Source organism: Staurois parvus, unplaced genomic scaffold (genome assembly GCF_062004578.1).
Source record: "Staurois parvus isolate SC_StPar_1 unplaced genomic scaffold, SC_StPar_1.0 ptg000066l, whole genome shotgun sequence".
Lineage (NCBI taxonomy): Eukaryota > Metazoa > Chordata > Amphibia > Anura > Ranidae > Staurois > Staurois parvus.
In genome coordinates this window covers 10,609,976-10,630,884 of record NW_028317862.1, presented here as the reverse complement: position 1 = coordinate 10,630,884, position 20,909 = coordinate 10,609,976, and the positions used below count along the sequence as shown (strand labels likewise).

Genomic DNA, 20,909 nt, shown 5'->3' with positions numbered 1-20,909 from the left:
GGCATCCCCTGCAACAAATTGTAATTTATTATTAGGCACTCCCAAAAGGGAAATAACGCTTAAAAGGATTCAGAACCCGACACATTCCTCATTCGAACAATGCAAATGCAACAGCCGATAACTAGAAGGTTACTCCCATTCCCATCCACATGGACACAGACCAATAGCTTTTTCTTCATAATAACAAAATGTACATTGCAAGGATTTTAACAAATTTAGTTTCAAATTCCTACATCGATCACCCAGAGAGGAAAGTTTTTTCTTTTTCTCTCAACAAAAGTGGAGTTACTTTTTGAGCACTTCCCAGTATTAAAAAAAGCAAAAAAAAACAAAAAAAAACAACAAAAAAAAAACCAACAACAAAATACACTGTATTTGCACGATGAACTTACTCTGATAGTTGTCAAATGCATGGGACAGGCCACAAGGTCACCTGAACCCGGAAAGGACAGCACTGAAGAATCAGAAGGCTTGTAGAGAGGCCAAGCATAGCTAGCATGCTTTTTCGACATTAACTCATTTAAAATACTATTGCAGTGTTTCAGCTGTTCGCTTGATTGATTAAAGTTTATGGTTTCAACTTGTTGTTGAGAATCAGGAAGATCTTTGCTTGAAGTGTCTACAGATGTGTTGTCTGTTCTTGGGGGTGTATCTCTCTGCTTTGGTTTATGAAGAGTTGGAAAAGATTCACAGCTCTTTGCAATGACTGATACAGCAGGTGTAGTGGTATCTGCTTTCCGTTTAATGCCCTTGTTAACCTAGAAAGAAACCAAAAGAACATTAACCATTTTACCCAAACTGAAAGCATCTACCAGGGTACAAAATCATATTTAAGATATTGACCGTTTCAAAAACACATCACTGATTACTAATGCATACTACCTTCAGGCTTACATATTCAAGATTAATCACTTGCTGCCCCCCGACCATACTTTTCCTGTGGATGGAAAGCACAGCCAGGCTCAGCAGTGTAAAAATACTATAAAAATGCCTGTGTTTCAGTCCACAGGACCAGGGGCGGACTGACCATTTGAGTAGGGGGCCCCATGAGATGTGCTAAAGATAATTATTGAGAGGTTATAAAATAAATTAAATTATCGTATCACCCAATATTTGGTCTCCATTCAGTAGCCAAAAAAGGCATGCAAAAAGGAGGATTTGTGAAAAGAAATGCACAGAAAAGCGGCTACATTATGAACAGAATGTGACACTCAGAAAAATTTCCAAAAATTATGCTTTATTACACTTATAAATATGACATATGGGCAGTCGCCCTGGTTTACCATCACCTCAGTATGAGACAATACACACAGACCTAAAACCATTAAAATAACACCAAGACCGGTCTAAATGCATGTGCAACAGAGAAAATGACTGCAAGAGTCTAATGTCCCTGAGACACAGACACATAGGTGAACACTTCCCAAAGGAGGTGTATCCAAAAATTATACCATAGGTATACCATAATACATGTTATAATATTAGAATTCGGCTATTGCCATAATGGTTGTATCCCAAATAGGGAATCCAAAAATTATACTATGGATATGGATATCACATGTATGCAATACAGCAAGCACAATATGCGTCAAGAGGAGAACAATATGCCACAGGCCTGTATGAAAAAAGACAAAAATGTCATATGTATAATGCAATACATTCCTGTGCCGGCACAAGTGGTTGGGGCCCATTCATCTGTATAGACAGCTGTTTCCTAGAGCTCTTAAATGAGAATATGCCCCATTTATTCCCAGGATGGAAGAAAGGATGCAAAAAGCAGCACTCTGCTTGAAATGGTTTCTTCACCACTACATGTGGACTACACACCACTTTCTGTAAGAAAAACAAGACACATCCCAAAAGATCTTCTGCCTGTTGAAATGCATGTGGTATGTGGTATGTCATACGTCAGATACGTCACTTCCAGTCATGCGCACTAGGTGGAACGCACGCTGACCCATTAGGAGGAAGCCATCTTCACATGCCATGAGGCAAGCCTAAGCAGCACAGGCGCCAAGAAGGGGCTGGAACCCGCGGTATATCGGCGGATGTCAGCGGTGGTTCCTTGGCCTCTTTGGCCTTGTATGGCAATACCTATGAAGGACATCCTTTCCGTTCCTATTATCCAGTGCACAGGTGGTGAGTGGACTGTTACAGGACATTAGATATATGGTCCTCTGTCATTATATGACCTATATATCCTACATAGAGTGTAAGCTCTGTCAGTGACTCTTCCACATATTGTTTGTTTTACTACAGGATGGGGACATCATGGTGCTTTTTATGGGAAACAAGACATACCACATGCATTTCAACAGGCAGAAGATCTTTTGGGATGTGTCTTGTTTTTCTTACAGAAAGTGGTGTGTAGTCCACATGTAGTGGTGAAGAAACCATTTCAAGCAGAGTGCTGCTTTTTGCATCCTTTCTTCCATCCTGGGAATAAATGGGCATATTCTCATTTAAGAGCTCTAGGAAACAGCTGTCTATACAGATGAATGGGCCCCAACCACTTGTGCCGGCACAGGAATGTATTGCATTATACATATGACAGTTTTGTCTTTTTTCATACAGGCCTGTGGCATATTGTTCTCCTCTTGACGCATATTGTGCTTGCTGTATTGCATACATGTGATATCCATATCCATAGTATAATTTTTGGATTCCCTATTTGGGATACAACCATCATGGCAATAGCCGAATTCTAATATTATAACATGTATTATGGTATACCTATGGTATAATTTTTGGATACACCTCCTTTGGGAAGTGTTCACCTATGTGTCTGTGTCTCAGGGACATTAGACTCTTGCAGTCATTTTCTCTGTTGCACATGCATTTAGACCGGTCTTGGTGTTATTTTAATGGTTTTAGGTCTGTGTGTATTGTCTCATACTGAGGTGATGGTAAACCAGGGCGACTGCCCATATGTCATATTTATAAGTGTAATAAAGCATAATTTTTGGAAATTTTTCTGAGTGTCACATTCTGTTCATAATGTAGCCGCTTTTCTGTGAATTTCTTTTCACAAATCCTCCTTTTTGCAGGCCCCATGAGATGTCCCTGGTACCTTTCATAGGCTTTTTTGGGTGTGGTTTGAGAGTGGGCAAGGGCACAGGGGCCCCATGATCCCCTATTGCCCGGGGGCCCCATGAGTTGTCAGTCCGCCCCTGCACAGGGCACACCAGTTTACGGTTCCAGGTACCCTGCCACTATGCAATCACAATGTGTACACAATTGTTGTGCTTTCTGTAGTGATGCTGTGATTGAGCTGATCCCCTGCTGATCAGAATGAAGTCTTGCCTGTGTGAAAGGAGCCTTTTTTTTTTAAATCAGAAATTACATTTATTAACGCTGAAGTCATACAAATCTCAAAATGACAAAGCAAATACAGAATGATATCAAAGACTCAATCATAAATAAACTGAACAACATAATAAATAAAACCTTTCAGTGCCATCAATTAGACAAGAAATCCAAGATTTCTGCATCATTACAGAGCTAACATATTACAATGCAATCAAATGACATGGTAATTCGCACATACAAGACAATAGGAATATCCTACAGTAGACCAATGGGAAACAGAGCACCCTGCCCACTGCCAGAAAATGCAGGAGAGGCGTATGCTAGACATGAGAAAGTGATAATTAAATTACAATTGAGGACAACAGCCTATGCATTATTAAATCAAAAGGGGCTAACACTGGACTGGCCAATCAAGCATCCCAAAGTTTCCCTGAACATCCTCTATGCTGGTAAATGACACGATCATATCGTAAAATAATTCCCATATTCTGCTTCCAGTCGGTAACAGTGGGAGGAGTATCCGAGGTCCAGCGCACAAGAGCCTTGCACGCCTGAAATAAGGCCTTGGAAAGGGCCTCCAATATAAATGTATCCTGCGTTACGGAATCTAAAAATACCAAAAAGGCACTGCTTAGGATCCAACATTAAATTAGTTTGAAACCCCAAGTTAAGGGTAGTCACCACCTCCTCCCAATACCCTTGAAGTTTTAGACATCTCCACAGCATATGGATGAGATTGAAAGGAACCTTAATGTGAAATTATTCCTTCCAAAAGATCGTCAGACTGCAAAGACAACAGCTTAGAAATGACTACAAAAAGAAGAACAGAACAGGGTGCATCAGCCTAGTGCATTATCAGCATAAAATATACTCACCAACATAATAAACCAGCTCATCGAGCTACTTGTTCATAGCCTAGTAACCCTTGAGAGGCTCTGGAATATAGGGGGACCTCAACAGGATTCTGACAGGCTGATGCATTTCAAAGCATATACGCATTGGATGGGAGCAGGGATGGACTGACAACTCATGGGGCCCCCGGACAATAGGGGATCATGGGGCCCGTGTCCTTGCCCAAACTCAAATAAAGCCTATAAAAAAAAAAAAAAAAAAAAAAAAAAAAAAAAAAAAAAAAAGGTACCAGGGGCATCTTTTGGGGCCCCCTACTGACCCCGGGCAGTGCCAGAGTTTCCAAATGGTTAGTCCACCCCTGGGTGGGAAAACTATAAACCAAAAAAGGTAGAGGATTCTGTGAAACCTCCCACCCCAAACTGGGAGAAAAGGGGGAAGGGGATCACGGAACAGTGGGGACTTTCAAGGTGCTAAATTACTCTATGTAAAAACCTGAACTTATGATATAAAAGCAAGTTTATTTATACAGATTAAAATGAGATATCTTAAGTTGTATACAAACATTACATATCAGTAACAGTGCAAGCCGACAATATGTATGTCTTTAAACACATGGAAGAACGAAGAGCCAACGGATCGATGCGTTCTACAAAAGAGCTTCTGCAGGATCTACTTCAATCTATAGATTTTGATAATATTGTAGCTCAGGGGTGTCAAACTGGCAGCCCTCCAGCTGTAGCAAAAATACAAGTCCCATCATGCCTCTGCCTTTGGGAGTCATGCTTGTAACTGTCAGTCTTGCAATGCCTCATGGGACTTGTAGTTTGGTAACAGCTGGAGGGCTGCCAGTTTGACACCTGTAGTTGATAAACAATATGGGTAAAATGAGTGTAATCACAAATAGCAAGAAAATGATAGAGACATCTACAACAATATCATATACAAAAGCAAAGTACATCATATGTCAGATCACCATGACAACCCACCCCCCCCCAAAAAAAACAAAAAACAAAACCACAACACACACACACACACACACACACACACACACACCCACCCCAACAGTACCTCGTCCTAAAGGATATACCTTCATCAGAGCCGATAAGAAGAAGGTATATCTTTCGAAAGGCATCAGCCGGTCAGGATCTCGTAGGGGCTCCTGCAGACTATTCCTCCAGCCCCAGGTCTGTACAAAGGTGCGGACCTTCAGTTATGCACTTGTGCTCCATTGGGAAATATGAGTCTCTCTGCAACAGTGGCAGACAAGACTTGTTGACTTACTGAAACATGGTCAGGAAGGTGGAACTTGCCCTAAAGTCCTTTTACTGCTAGTTCAGAATATGTAAATACTTTAGCGTGTATGGTTTGGGCACAGGTTCACTTTAGAATGGTATTAAATCCAAAACATGTGGTATATTGCAGTGTACCAGGCCTTAAATGTGGTGGATGCATAGTTTTCCCATTTTAGGTTCCCCCCTTTATTTCACCTGGTGGTCCTGCCAATCAAACCCTTCCTTTTTGGGGTGTCTGCATTTTGGATGCAATAGTGAAGTGAATACCTTTAACATTACCATTGTCAGTCTAAGGAGATGGTAGTGTTACTAGCAAATTTGGACTTTACTAAAAAAATTTAAGCTGAGCTCCAACTAACACTGTATATGCAGTTACAGCAAACATTTATTTTTCTTTGGGCTAATAGTTTTACATAAATAAATGCAGTGGTATTGTTAAATGGTTTGCTTCAGCGCTCTAACTGCTACTTGTCTGGAAAGCTTGGTCAGTTAAAACAAAGTTGAAAAATAAAGTTGAAAAATAACAGACTTGCTGGATGGATCAACAGGTAAAAAAGGGAAAAAGCCAAAAATATAATGCAGGCATTACATCTTAAAAACTTCTGAGCTGCAATTTAATATCTGTTGGTTGAATACCACTTTAATCTTTAATAGCTGAAGTCCCAGGAGACAAATGTAGATTTGTTATTCATGTAAAAAGCTTCACATCTTTCTACTAGGATTTGAAGTATCGTTTCTCATGTCCTGCTGGAATACAGTGTACTGATTCTGAAACATCTTGTGCATATCAGGTATTTAGAGAACAGAATGAACTATTACTGTAATTAGGCACATACACAGATGAACAAACATAAGGAAGCGGTTTTCTATTACAAATGATTTGTATTTCTGTCCACCCACGTGGATGAAATTAACATTAAAATTCTGCCACCCCCCACAGCCCTGTTGGGCAGGGAATGACCTAAGTTTTCTCTTGAATTAGTATTGTATAATTTAGTAACACTTAGAGGTCATGTCCCTCTCCCACTCTGACTGGACAGTGAAAGGAGAACTGGCACACTGATAAGCTCATATCCATCACTATACTCCATGCTCCTGTCATGCTTTTTGCACTTCAGAAAACCGGATTGGCTCCTTGTGCTGCTACTCCTTCCCATAGTCTAAGCTCGGCATTACAGATCTGCAGGAGGCCACTACCAAGTAAATGTACTGTAGGTACTTTACACTGGTAGCAGTTATATAAATACAAGTACATTATGTATTCTTAAATGCAAAGTGGCTTTAATTGTGTACCAGCCTGGATTTTTGAGAGAGAGAAAATATATACAGTTGTGTTCAAAATAAATAGTGTGTTGGAAAAAAAAGTGAATAAAGCTCAAAATCCTAATAGCTTTTATTTCCATACACACAAATGCATTGGGAACACTATGCATTCTATTCTAAATCAAAACAAAACAAAAATTGAAGAAAAGTGAATATTAGACTGTTCAAAAACATAGTGTTTGTATTCTTTACAAACTCAAACATTCACTATATTAACTGAAACATGTTTGAAGATTTTGCTTTCCTTTGAATCACTTAATATTTAGTTGTATAAGCTCTGTTTCTGAGAACTGCTGTACATCTGTGTTGCATGGAGTCAACCAACTTCTGGCACCTGTGAACAGGTATTCCAGCCCAGGATGATTGGACTACATTCCACAGTTCTCGATTTCTTGGTTTTGCCTCAGAAACTGCATTTTTGATGTCACCCAAGAAGTTTTCTATTGGATTAAGATCCAGGGATTGGGCTGGCCACTCCATAACGTCAATCTTGTTGGTCTGGAACCAAGATGTTGCACATTTACTGGTGTGTTTGGGTTCGTTGTCTTGTTGGAACACCCATTTCAAGGGCATTTCCTCTTCAGCATAACCTCTTCAAGTATTCTGATCTATTCAAACTGATCCATGATATGCGATAAATAGGCCCAACACCGTAGAATGAGAAACATCCCCATATCATGATGCTTGCACAACCATGCTTCACTGTCTTCACAGTGTACTGTGGCTTGAATTCAGTGTTTGGGGGTCGTCTGACAAACTGTCTCTGGCCACTAGACCCAAAAAGAACAATCTTACTTTCATCAGTCCACAAAATGTTGCGCCATTTCTCTTTAGGCCAGTCAATGTGCTCTTTGGAAATTGTAACCTCTTCAGCACATCTTTTTTTCAACAGTGGGACTTTGCGGGGGCTTCTTGCAGATAGCTTGGCTTCACATAGGCGTCTTCTAATTGTAACAGTACTCACAGGTAACTTTAGACCTTCTTTGATCTTCCTGGAGCGGATTGTTGGCTGAGTCCTTGCCATTTTGGCTATTCTTCTATCCATTCGAATGGTAGTTTTTTGCTTTCTTCCACGTCTTTCAGGTTTTGGTTGCAATTTTAAAGCATTTGCAAACATTTTAGCTGAGCAGCCTATCATTTTCTGCACTTCTTTATATGTTTTCCCCTCTCCAATCAACTTTTTAATCAAGGTACGCTGTTTTTCTGAACAATGTCTGGAACAACCCATTTTCCTCAGAATTTGAGAGAAAAACTGTAACCAGCATGTGTGCTGTTCCCCTCATATTTGTTATTTAACTGTGCGGTGTATCACCAATTCTTATTTCACCATGTTTGTTTCTATGTCTTGATCTGTTGCTGCCATCTGCTGGCCAGAATTTGCATGCTGCATGCCTTTGTTATAGCTAGTAAGTGTTTTCTCTGCTGGGTGTTGTTTTAGGCAAGCCTTGGTTCTGGTCACTTCCTGCAGCCATTTTATCTGCTATATAGCTGTGTGACAGGACATTCAATACCCTGGGCTTGTGAAGGCATCAGTTTTTGACCAGCAGTTAGCCTCAGGAAAGATATCACAGGACAGCATCAATACCTCTACTACCTTACAGTATTGTATCACTGTTTGTCGCTGTATTTTGGACCAAATAAACCCACGCTGATTTCATTCTCATGTATACGTTTTGATCCATCTAACCTGAACATCTGCCGGTCCGGTCTGCTCCACTGCTTGGATACGAAGGTAGGAAGTTACACAGCCATTATCAGTTATACCTTCATTCGCCTTCATGTGGGGACAGAACAGTCAAAAACTGCCTTAAAGTCCATAGCTCGCTACAGATTCCCTCAGAGTCCAGTGCCACACTCAGGAATCTCCCTAGCAACAGGCCCACTTGCAGCAAATCTGCCCGGCTACAGTGCATGTTCCACAAGCCTATGCGGAAGCACTGCACATACGCAGTATCAATACTCTTGCCTGGAAGTCCTCCACAACTAGCCAAGCCATTATTTACATCCTATATTAACCTTTCCTCGCATAATAGAAGTACTGTTTATGCACGCTCCTTACACTGCCGTGGCCGCCGCAAAACCCCGCAATTCACTCTAAGCATATTAGAACTTTTATCAAAGTGACCTATCTGAGCTGTGCTGCGATTTTCAGCCCCCAATTCAAAAGTTCATTTTCTTAAAGAGATAGCGCACCTTAAGTCAAAATGGCCGAAAAGGACTTTGCACATTTCCCCAGTGATGAAATAAAGCAAATGCAACCTGATACTGATCATTATGAAGGGCAGGGAACAGAATCCACACTTCCAGCAGAACAAGTCGTGCGACCAAGACGCTCTCTCAAACCGACAGTAAAGGTCATCGAAAACTATCACACCACAAAAGATGAGCTATGTCATAACCTGGAGGAGCAATGGGAACAGGTTTCCTCCCTCATGTCCGGACTTAAATCCTCCTCAGGTGATGCCACAAGCTTACAAGTTGCCATCGGGCGGCTGGACACCGCTCAAGAAAGATACAAGAGACTGTCCACAAGGTATATAACCTTTCTAAAAGACTCTAATATCGATGAAGCCCTATCAGAACTGAGCAAGGCAGAATCAATAGACAGACAAAGAGACGTCATGGTGCTGGATGTTAAAGGTAAAGCGGAACTCCGTATCTCGCATTTGCAAGAAACTAGATCACACAGATCAAATTCATCTAAACATTCCTCTCGGTCATACAGATCATCGTGCTCAAGAAGCTCAGCCTTGAGCGACAGATTACTAGAGGCCCGCATAAACGCAGAGCAATCCAAAGCGAGACGCTCCTTCACAGAAAAAGAAGCTCTTGCAAGGGCAGAGGCAGAGGCCAAGAGGACAGAGGCCAAGAGGGCAGAAGCAGAGGCAGAGGCCAAGAGGGCAGAGGCTCGAATAAAGATTTTCGAATCAGAGATGCAGGAGGAAATTGCATTAGCTAAAGTAAGACTACTTGAGCAAGCATTGAGCCAAGGTCTTGATCCAGTCTGCTCACTACCACAGGAGATAGGTGATCCAGTTGATCGCACCAGTGACTATGTACTGAATCAGTTATCTGCGCCACCCCCAGTTTGCAGTACCGTCCAAGCCGACAACACTGAAACCTCCAAGTCAGCTCTACCTGCGGTACCAGTGCCACCCACAGCACCCGAGCAACCTAATAATCGTTACCCAGATGTGCCCTCCCAAGGACGGTCGTTACAGAAAGATCGCTATCAGGCGTTTTCTGGCCTACCTCCACAGCTCAAGCAGCAGTCATCACAATATACAGAGACTAAACGAAAGCTTAACCCTGCAGCTACATCATTCTACCCGGAAGCATCTCACCCTTTCACGCCAGGCAGCCTATACGCCCCAGGGGCATCACAAGTCGTCATGGCAACAAGCAGTGAGAAATCAGATATGTCTGAGTTTGCCAGGTTTATGGTGAGCAGAGAGCTAATCAACACCAGTCTCTCAAAATTTGATGACCGTGCAGAGAGCTACAGAGCTTGGAAGGCAACCTTCAAGGCCGCCATCGCTAACCTCAACCTAACCGCAGAGCAGGAGTTTGACCTCTTGATCAAATGGCTGGGCCCAGGCTCCACAAATCGTGTCAAGAGCCTCAGAACTGTCTACGTGGGACAAGCAGAAGCAGGTCTCGCTCCCGCCTGGCAGAGACTCGAACGTACCTTCGGCAGTGCAGAAGCAATAGAGAAGGCCCTATTCAAGAGACTGCAGAACGTTCCAAGGATCAATCTCAAGGATGTCCAGAAGCTTCAGGATTTAAGTGATCTGCTCATGGAACTGGAGCTTGCCAAGGGTGACCCTCGTCTGTCCGGGCTGTGCTACCTGGATACAGCTCATGGAGTGAACCCGATTGTCGTGAAGCTACCATACAGTCTGCAAGAAAAGTGGGCGACATCCGTCTCAAGGTACAAAAGAGAGCATGACATCACCTTTCCCCCATTTATTCACTTCTGTAGGTTTATCGATGAACAGTCCCAGATGAGGAATGACCCCAGCCTCGACTTCCTGGAGTTCAACACTACAGCTTCAGCAACATCATCATCAAGGTATGAAAGCATCACGCATAAACACAGAGACTTCAAGAGCAGCGTGAGTGTTAGAAAGACTAACCTACCATCTCCTGCAGTACCCACGGGTAAACAGTACACCACCTCGTCAGGAGATAAGACCTTCAATCGTGAATGTCCCATTCATAAAAAACCACACTCTCTGAACAAATGTAGAGGGTTTAGATCCAAAACCATACTGGAGCGCAAGAAAATCCTCACCGAGCTCGGGGTATGTTTCAGATGCTGCGCTTCATTGGAGCACATGGCTAAGGACTGTAAATCTGTCATCGAATGTGAGGAGTGTCATAGTGAAAGACATGCCTCAGCTATGCACCCAATCCCACTCTCCAGAGATTCACCCACTGCCGTCACCACCAGTCCTGCTCCAAGTCATGGCGGGGAGCCCCAAAATTACGCTAATGCAGCGACTGCTGTTTCCTGCTCATGCTTGGATGTATGTGGGGAGGGCCAGTGTGAGAAATGTTGTGCCCGAATATGCCTGATCAAGGTCTACCCAGAGGGACTACCAGAAAAGGCAGTAAAAATGTATGCCATCATTGATGACCAAAGCAACCGGTCCCTAGCAGGTCCTAAATTCTTTGAAGCCTTTGGAATAAAGGGACCATCCGAACCCTATACCTTAAACACCTGCTCGGGCCGCATAGAGACTAGCGGCAGAAGGGCACAAGGATTCATCGCTTCTCCTGTCAGTGGGGATACGGAAATACCCTTACCGACGCTGATCGAATGTGATCAAAATACCCAACCATAGGGATGAGATTCCTACCCCAGAAGCTGCATTTCACCAACCTCACCTAAGGCACCTAGCCAACGTTATTCCACCTATGGACATCAACGCCGAGATTCTACTCCTGCTCGGCAGAGACAATCTAAGGGTACACAAGGTGCGTCAACAGTGTAATGGTCCTGACTATGCGCCATATGCCCAGGGGCTGGACTTGGGATGGGTAATCATAGGAAATGTATGCTTAAATCAACCAAAAATCGACTCCTTCAAAACGTACGTGCGTTCAGATGGACGCACAACTTGCATGAAGCCGTGTCCTCATCACTATGAGGTGAAAGAAGTCTCCAGGCCTCGTACAACTACCTGACGTCATTACTCCTCTCTTTGCCAACAACTTGGGGAGATCAGTCTTTCATACTACCAAGGATGACGATAAAGTAGCCTTGTCAGTAGAGGACAGAGAATGTCAAGATAATGGACAGTGAGTTCTTTAAAGATGAAACCAATCACTGGGTTTCTCCATTACCCTTCCGAGCTACCAGGGTAAGACTCCCGAACAACCGGGAACAAGCTCTGTCTAGATTTAACTCTCTTCAGCGTACCATGAACAGCAAGCCTGAAATGAGAGAACACATCGTTGCCTTTATGGATAAAATATTCCGTAACAACCATGCAGAACCAGCTCCATCCTTAAGGAAGAACGACGAGTGCTGGTACTTGCCTTCATTCGGAGTATATCATCCACGAAAACCTAATCAAATTAGGGTTGTCTTTGATTCAAGCGCCAAACATCAAGGTGTATCTCTTAACGATGTTCTTCTCACAGGTCCTAATCTGACTAATAACCTAGTTGGAGTGCTGATGAGATTCAGGAAAGAGCTTGTCGCCATCACTGCTGACATTGAACATATGTTCCATTGTTTTGTAGTCCGAGAGGACCACCGGAATTTTCTCAGGTTCCTGTGGTACAAGGACAATGACACCAATGCAGAGATGATGGAGTATCGTATGAGGGTACATGTGTTTGGAAACAGCCCTTCACCAGCCGTAGCGACTTACGGGCTTCGGAGAACTGCAATAGAGGGGGAATCTGAGTACGGTACAGATTGCAAAGACTTTGTGGAAAAAGACTTCTACGTGGACGACGGGCTCAAATCGCTACCAACTGAAGAAGCGGCTATCGATCTGCTCAAAAGGACTCAAAGTATGTTATACCAAGCTAAACTTAGACTACACAAAATTGCTTCAAACAGCCTAACCGTAATGAGAGCCTTCGAGCAAGGTGATCATGCACCTGGATTCAAAGACATTAACCTGGGATTGGACAGTCCACCTGTGCAGAGGAGCTTGGGCCTCAGATGGGATCTCTTGGCTGACTCCTTTGGTTTTCAAATAAGTTGTGCAGACAAGCCATTCACAAAACGTGGTGTCCTATCAGTGGTAAACAGCCTATTTGATCCGTTGGGATTTGTAGCACCCATCGCCATACAAGGAAAATCCCTACTGAGACAGCTTTCTGAAACCATCAAGGATTGGGATACCCCACTTCCCTCTGATAAAGAGCAAAAATGGGAAGCCTGGAAGCAATCTTTGTGTGCTTTGGATGAGATCCACATCCCAAGATGCTATATTAAAACCTCACTTACTTCTAGCGTAAAGAAGGAACTCCACGTGTTCTCGGATGCCTCCACAGAGGCCATAGCAGCGGTCGCCTATCTAAAGGTCACAGAACCCAACAAGCAAAATCACGTTGGATTTGTCTTTGGTAAGGCTAAGTTAGCCCCCAAGCCTGATCATACTATTCCCAGACTTGAACTCTGTGGGACTGTGTTAGCAGTGGAGATTGCAGACTTCATACAAGAAGAACTAGGTGTCAACATAGATGAAGTTCAGTATTACACGGACAGTAAGGTCATTTTAGGTTACATCTACAATCAGACGAGACGATTTTATGTTTATGTCAGTAACCGCATAGAGAGAATCAGGAGGTCCTCCAAACCTGAACAATGGTACTATGTACCATCCGAACTTAATCCAGCAGATCATGCCACTAGACCTATGTCTGTAGGTTCCTTTACTAACTCTACTTGGCTTACAGGTCCGGAGTTTCTGCTAAGACAGGCGGACGAATGTGTACAGGAAGTTTTCAGCATCCAGGATCCGGATAATGATCCAGAAATCCGCGCTGAAGTCAGTGTATTGGTCACTGGAACAAAGCAAAACTCCAGCCTCGGTAGCCAGCGCTTTGAACGTTTCTCCAGTTGGATGAGACTTGTCAGGACTATCGCAAGGTTAGTGCACATTGCAAAATGTTATCACAATACTCACAAAGATAAGGATTGTCACGGTTGGCACGTCTGCCATAAACCCTTCTCTGCGGAGAACATCTCTCATAGTGAGTCCCTCATAATACGTCACGTCCAACAAGGGGAATTCAATGTAGAATGGAAGTGCTTGTACAACAAACAGCAGATTCCAATAAAAAGCCCTCTTGCCAACTTAAATCCAGTTATTGACAGTTTTGGCTTGCTCAGAGTTGGTGGTCGTTTGAATCAAGCCCACCTAAGAGTTGCAGAACAAAATCCTCTCATCATTCCCAGCAAACACCATATCACCGTCTTGCTGATCCGACACTACCACAAAAAGACTGAACACCAGGGCAGGCAAATCACTGAGGGCAAGTTACGGTCTGCTGGCCTTTGGATTATAGGTATGAAAAGACGTGTGGCCCAAGTATTGCATGTCTGTGTTCACTGTCGCAAAGCTAGAGGAAAACAACTACACCAACAAATGGCTGATTTGCCTGCGGACAGACAATGTACAGGGCCGCCTTTCACCTACGTTGGCCTAGATGTCTTCGGGCCATGGATGGTGTCTGCACGCAGGACCCGCGGCGGTCACGCAAACAGTAAGCGTTGGGCTGTACTATTTACTTGCATGAGTGTGCGAGCCATTCACTTAGAGGTCATAGAATCCATGGACACATCCAGCCTTATTAATGCCTTAAGACGGTTCTTCGCAATCAGAGGACCAGTGAAACAGTTGAGGTCTGACTGTGGAAGCAACTTCATTGGAGCCTGTAGAGAACTGAACATAGACACCAAATTCATTCAAGATCACTTGGCGGAAAAGGGTTGCACCTGGATTTTCAATCCTCCTCATAGTTCCCACATGGGGGGCTCCTGGGAGAGAATGATCGGGATCTCACGCAACATCTTGAATTCTATGTTGATGGATGTAAACTCTTCAAGACTCACACATGAGACTCTAATCACCCTTCTCGCTGAAGTTTCAGCTATCATCAATTCTAGACCCCTCGTGCCAGTATCTATGGATCCTGAAACACCAGCCGTACTGACTCCAGCTATCCTACTTACCCAAAAAACTGAAATTACGCTAATGCCTAGTGGAGAATTTACTCATGCGAATATCTACCAAAAACACTGGAAACGTGTACAATACCTAGCTGATTACTTCTGGAACAGGTGGCGAAAGGAGTATCTCAATATTCTTCAAGGAAGAAGAAAGTGGCAACACCACAAACCAAACCTAAAAGAAGGTGACCTCGTGTTGATGAAGGAGCAACATACTGTACGGATTGACTGGCCTATGGGACTAATTACAAAGGTTCTTCCTAGCAAGGATGGCAAGGTCCGTAAAGTGGAGTTGAAGATCTTCAGAAAGGGTGAGCTTAAAATGTTCGCAAGGCCAATTAACAAACTCATTTTGATACTACCCATCGAGAACATTCCTGCTGGGTGAACTCTACTGAACTTGAACTTTGTGGTTCTTCTCTATTCCAACTCGGAATCTACTATATTGTTATGTTTATTGCATTCTAACATGTTCTTTGTTACAGGTTGTTTTATATTTTATGGACATTCGTCATAGTGAAATCCCTTATGGAATTTCAGACGGGGAGTGTGCTGTTCCCCTCATATTTGTTATTTAACTGTGCGGTGTATCACCAATTCTTATTTCACCATGTTTGTTTCTATGTCTTGATCTGTTGCTGCCATCTGCTGGCCAGAATTTGCATGCTGCATGCCTTTGTTATAGCTAGTAAGTGTTTTCTCTGCTGGGTGTGGTTTTAGGCAAGCCTTGGTTCTGGTCACTTCCTGCAGCCATTTTATCTGCTATATAGCTGTGTGACAGGACATTCAATACCCTGGGCTTGTGAAGGCATCAGTTTTTGACCAGCAGTTAGCCTCAGGAAAGATATCACAGGACAGCATCAATACCTCTACTACCTTACAGTATTGTATCACTGTTTGTCGCTGTATTTTGGACCAAATAAACCCACGCTGATTTCATTCTCGTGTATACGTTTGGATCCATCTAACCTGAACATCTGCCGGTCCGGTCTGCTCCACTGCTTGGATACGAAGGTAGGAAGTTACACAGCCATTATCAGTTATACCTTCATTCGCCTTCATGTGGGGACAGAACAGCATGTACAACATTTGCTGCCTTCCTTCCTTAAATAAGGGCAATAATTGCCACCTGTTTTTCAAAGAATGAATGACCTCACTAATAGAACTCCACACTGCTATTATTTTGAACATGCCCCTTTCAATTACACAGAATCAGCAGCATGCATGTCATGACTGTTGGATTTCTATTATTCTACTACACCTGGTAGTAAATTATTTGCCATGTAGAAATATAATTTCTACCAAAAACAGTGATTGATCAGGTTACTGATGTCTGACTGCTATTATTTTGAACACAACTGTGTAATATCACACACACACAATTTTTTTAAAAATTATATTTTTTAAATATATTCTTCAGAGAACATTTAAAAAAGTAATTAACATATTTGTAAATGCATTCCAAAAATATAGATTTGTATTTTTAAAAAGACATACAGTATATTTGAAACTGTATGAATATTTTTCATTTATTTTGTAATAAAAATGCATTTTAACATACAGTATATTTTTCTTCCATGTGGGAATCTCCAGGGTTATCTGGATCTTGAGTTCAATAAAACAAAGGACAATCCATAGTGCTCTCAGACAAACTGATTTTAATTTTTAAAAATGCATATGCAGGCACTCATTTTAGTAACCGCAACCAAAGAAAAAAAATCCCCTGCAAGGTAAAAAAGGCATGTGCTAGTATGGACTGCATACTAAGAGTATAGTTCATACTGCGCTCCTGCTGAAATCAGACCTCTGTAGCCATTAAGGGGGTGCCAGAATGGATATCAAGGATAGGGGAACCCAATAGACACGGAGACAGCTCTTCATAGAGTTTGAGGCAAAGCTCTAGTGCAAAAAGACATGGAAAGAAGGAGCCTCTAAGTGTAGTATTGGCAGTTTATTAAACATACAAAGATAAAATTCCACTAACAGGAAGTCAAAACATGACAGGCTCGTAGTAAATCGACCGATGTTCCTGATGGTATGGGTTTAAGGGCTGTCTGGCCATCCAGTAGCAATGTAACCTGTTGAACGTAGGGATGTCAAAACAAAGATGGCTGTAGAACCTCAGGAGGAGTCGTGGAACACATACATCGAAGGTGACAAAAGGTGGGGGCAGTAACACGTTTTGGAGCATGCGCAAAGGGCTGCTTCATCAGACCTAAGCCCCAAAGACTCACCGGCAGTTTTATATCAGCAAAGGGTGGGAGAATGGGAGGGATGGGGCGAGTGGACAAGCAGGTTGCTCCTTGGTCCTGTAAACCTATTACTTTTGATGCTATAAAAATAGTGTGCGTGGGAGTCCCGGAATGGCACAGGTAGACTGTTCCCTTAGAGCACATACTCCATCTATCAAAAAGGAGGTAATATCTCCTAAATGGTGCATGTTTAGGAGCGATTCATTTTACCTATAAACGTTATTATAAGTGTACCTGTAGGTAAAGGTATTAAAGAAGCATTTACTAGAACTTCAAGAAAATAAGACAATCCATAGTGCATGCTTACAAACTGATTTTATTAATCTTAAGATCCTGATAACCACTGGAGATTGACAACCTGATTGTGCACCTTTGCTCCACTGATTGGATCCATCTGGTTGACCTGTGTATGGGCTGTTTCATGCGATCATGTGACCTTTATAGTGAGGGTCAGATGGCCAGGTTAGAGCACACCTTTGGGGGGACCTGGTGGAAGATGGCCTGCACCTTTCCACAGCGCGCTTTTTAATTTTCAACATTGGTTTGCATTTAAATTTGTGTTTCTATGGACTTTGAGCACATTTGTATGCATTGTTTTCAGTTGTGGTCAGTGAATATTGAAGGCTGTTTTGCAACATTAAAACTTTTATTTAGCCACTTGCCCTCCTAAGGATTTAACCCCCTTCCTGACCAGTCCATTTTTTGCGATACAGCGCTACGCTACTTTAACTGACAATTGCGTGGTCATGCAATGCTGAACCCAAATGAAATTTACGTCCTTCTCCCCCCCCCCCCCCACGAATAGAGCTTTATTTCTGTGGTATTTGATCATCTCCAGTGACACCAATACAGTGATCAGTGCTGATAAAAAGCACTGACACTGCACTAATGGCACTGGGCAGGAAGGGGTTAACATGTGGGGTGATCAAAGGATTAACTGTGTGTTTTACACTGTGTGGCTGTGTTATGCACAGCCATGCAAAGCAGTGTGCAGGAGCTGACAGGGGAGAGAACAGTTTTGTTTACAAACCGTTCTCCCCCCTCCATCGGAGATGCTTGGCAATCACTGGGTGCTGGCGAGTAATCGGCCGGGACCCAGTGATCAACTGCCGCGAATAGCTGTGTGGGTAGGGCGTGCGCGCGCCCCCTACCCAGAGATGCAAAATCACGTACACACGTGATTTTGCGCACCCATGCCACCCTGTAGCACTACTTCTGCTATAGGGCAGACGGCAAGTGGTTAATATTGATGCTTTGTGTATTTGTAAAAGTTGATCACATTCAGGGGCGGACTGACCATTTGGAAACTCGGGCACTGCCCGAGGGCCCGGGGTCAGTAGGGGGCCCTATGAGATGCCCCTGGTACCTTTTTCATAGCCTTTTTTGAGTTTGGGCAAGGACACAGAGGCCCCATGATCCCCTATTGCCCTGGGGCCCCATGAGTTGTCATTCCGCCCCTGATCACATTATTACATTGTTTATTCATTATTATCTGTCAGTGACACAGAGCCATTCACGCTCATTCCATAATATTTTATTTTGTATTATTGATACTAAGTTTTGTTAAAAGTGCAGCACCTGTATATTCAGTTGAATTTTCACCATTTTGTGCTAGCAGCTAAATTTTATTGCTACTGTAGTGCAACCCACATATCTAAATATTACACATTTAGTGCATGCATTCTACAGTATAGCCTTCATAATAAATTACAAAACCCAAATACCATCATTACCTTTAACTGCAGAAGATGGCATTAATATGCTAAACTACATGTAAAATCTAATACCGTACTTGTATATAGAAATGGTACAACATCCAAAAACACAAAAAAAAAAAGAAAAAAAAAAAAAAAAAAAAAAAAAAACTTACTTTAGTTCCTGGGCTAGAAGGAGCAGATTTTGTATTCCGAAAAATAGATAGAGGTACAAGGGTAGTTCGCTGAGGTAGCAATGCCACAACTGGACGTGGAAATGGATTTCTGTGGAGTTTTTGTGAAGGCACTTTTTTCTTAGGTATGGCAGTATACTCAATCTCCTCTCGAGATTCTGCATTGAAAAAGGAGAGATGTTGGTACATTAATCAGTACAGGTTTAATTTGTTGCATATTAACATCATATAGATAATTGTGCTTTCTGAATGTGTTCCTTCTCAGTTGAATAAATCTGGGCTAGTTCCTTGGGTGAATATGATCAGACAGAGTCTCTTGAATCTGCATTAAGAGGCTTACACCTCAGTTGGTCTTAATGAAGAACTATGGCCTCCCAATACACAAAAAAAAGTGATGCGGCACAAAGTGCTTGTAAAGGCAGGTTTTTTTTTTTGCCTTGCTGCATATATATATATATATATATATATATATATATATATATATATATATATATAATCTTCCATATGCAGCCCCCCCGCATCCTCCCTTTAAAAAGAGCCTGATCTCAATCCAGCAATGTGCACGAGAGCTGAGGCTCTTTCGCTCTTCATTGGTTCAGATACCACAGAAAAACTGTCAATCACAGCCAGTGAGGAGGGAGTGGGGGACAGGGCCAAGCCATGCTCTGCGTGACACAGAGCAGGGCTCGGGAGTGAGCGTGCACAGGTGCCCCCGGAGCAAGCAGCTTGCTTCAGGGGCACTCAGCAGAGGGGAAGAGCTGCTGAGAAAGGAGGATTGGGACTGCACTGTGCAAAACCATTGCACAGAGCAGGTAAGTAAAACAGGTTTCTTTTTAACCGCCTCCCGCCCGCCATATAGTAAAATGACGGACGCAAGGCAGTTCTCTTGTTCTGGGAGGACGTCATATGATGTCCTCCCATTCTAACCGTGCATGCGCGGCTCCGGGAGCGCGCAGCACGGCGATGCGCTGTGTCCCTTGGACACAGTGGATCACCAATCAATGGAAAGAGCCGAAGAGGTCGGCTCGGTCATGTGATCAGCTATGTCCAATCACAGCTGATCACATGTAAATAGGGAAATGCCGGTTATCGGCATTTCTCTCCTCACGAGCTGTCACGCTGACAGCTCAAGAGGAGAGGAGAGCCGGTAATCGGCATCCCTCAGAGGGGACATGTACACTGATCATCAGGGCACTGATGATCAGTATGCCCTGATGATCTGTAGCAGTGCCACCTGCCAGTGCCCATCAGTGCTACATCAATGCCACATTTCAGTGCCTACCAGTGCACATCAATGCCATATATCAGTGCCCATCTGAGCTGCCTTTCAGTGTCAGTCAGTGCCACCTATCAGTGCTGCCAATCATTGCCACCCATCAGTGCCACCTATCAGTCCCATCACTGCCGGCCAAACAGTGCCAGTCAGTGCCGCCTATCAGTGCCATATATGAGTGCTGCCTTTCAGTGCCCATCAGTGCAGCCTCATTAGCGCACATCAGTGAAGGAGAAAAATCACTTATTTACAAAATTTTATAACAAATACTAAGAAAAAAACGTTGTTTTTTTTCAAAATTGTCAGTGGTTTTTGGTTTAAGAAAAAATAAAAAACCCAGGAGGTGATTAAATACCACCAAAATAAAGCTCTGTGTCACATAAAAATGATAAAAATTTCATATGGGTACAGTGTTGCATGACTGCGCAATTGTCATTCAAAGTGCAACAGCTCTAACAGCTGAAAATTGGCCTGGGCAGGAAGGGGGTATAAGTGCCCTGTAGGCTAGTGGTTAAATTGTAAT

The 20,909-nt window shown here is 43.0% G+C and overlaps 1 protein-coding gene across 1 annotated transcript in view; it reads right to left on the bottom strand.

The window, feature by feature from the left end:
- Nucleotides 1-20,909, bottom strand: part of BRDT (bromodomain testis associated) — a 169,299-nt gene that overhangs the window by 98,164 nt on the left and 50,226 nt on the right. The window contains exons 4-5 of the mRNA XM_089668933.1: nucleotides 19,096-19,271; nucleotides 393-758 (exon numbers count right to left, since the gene is read on the bottom strand). Coding sequence (XP_089525059.1) covers nucleotides 393-758; nucleotides 19,096-19,271 — 542 coding nt within the window. The remainder of the gene's footprint in view (nucleotides 1-392; nucleotides 759-19,095; nucleotides 19,272-20,909) is intronic.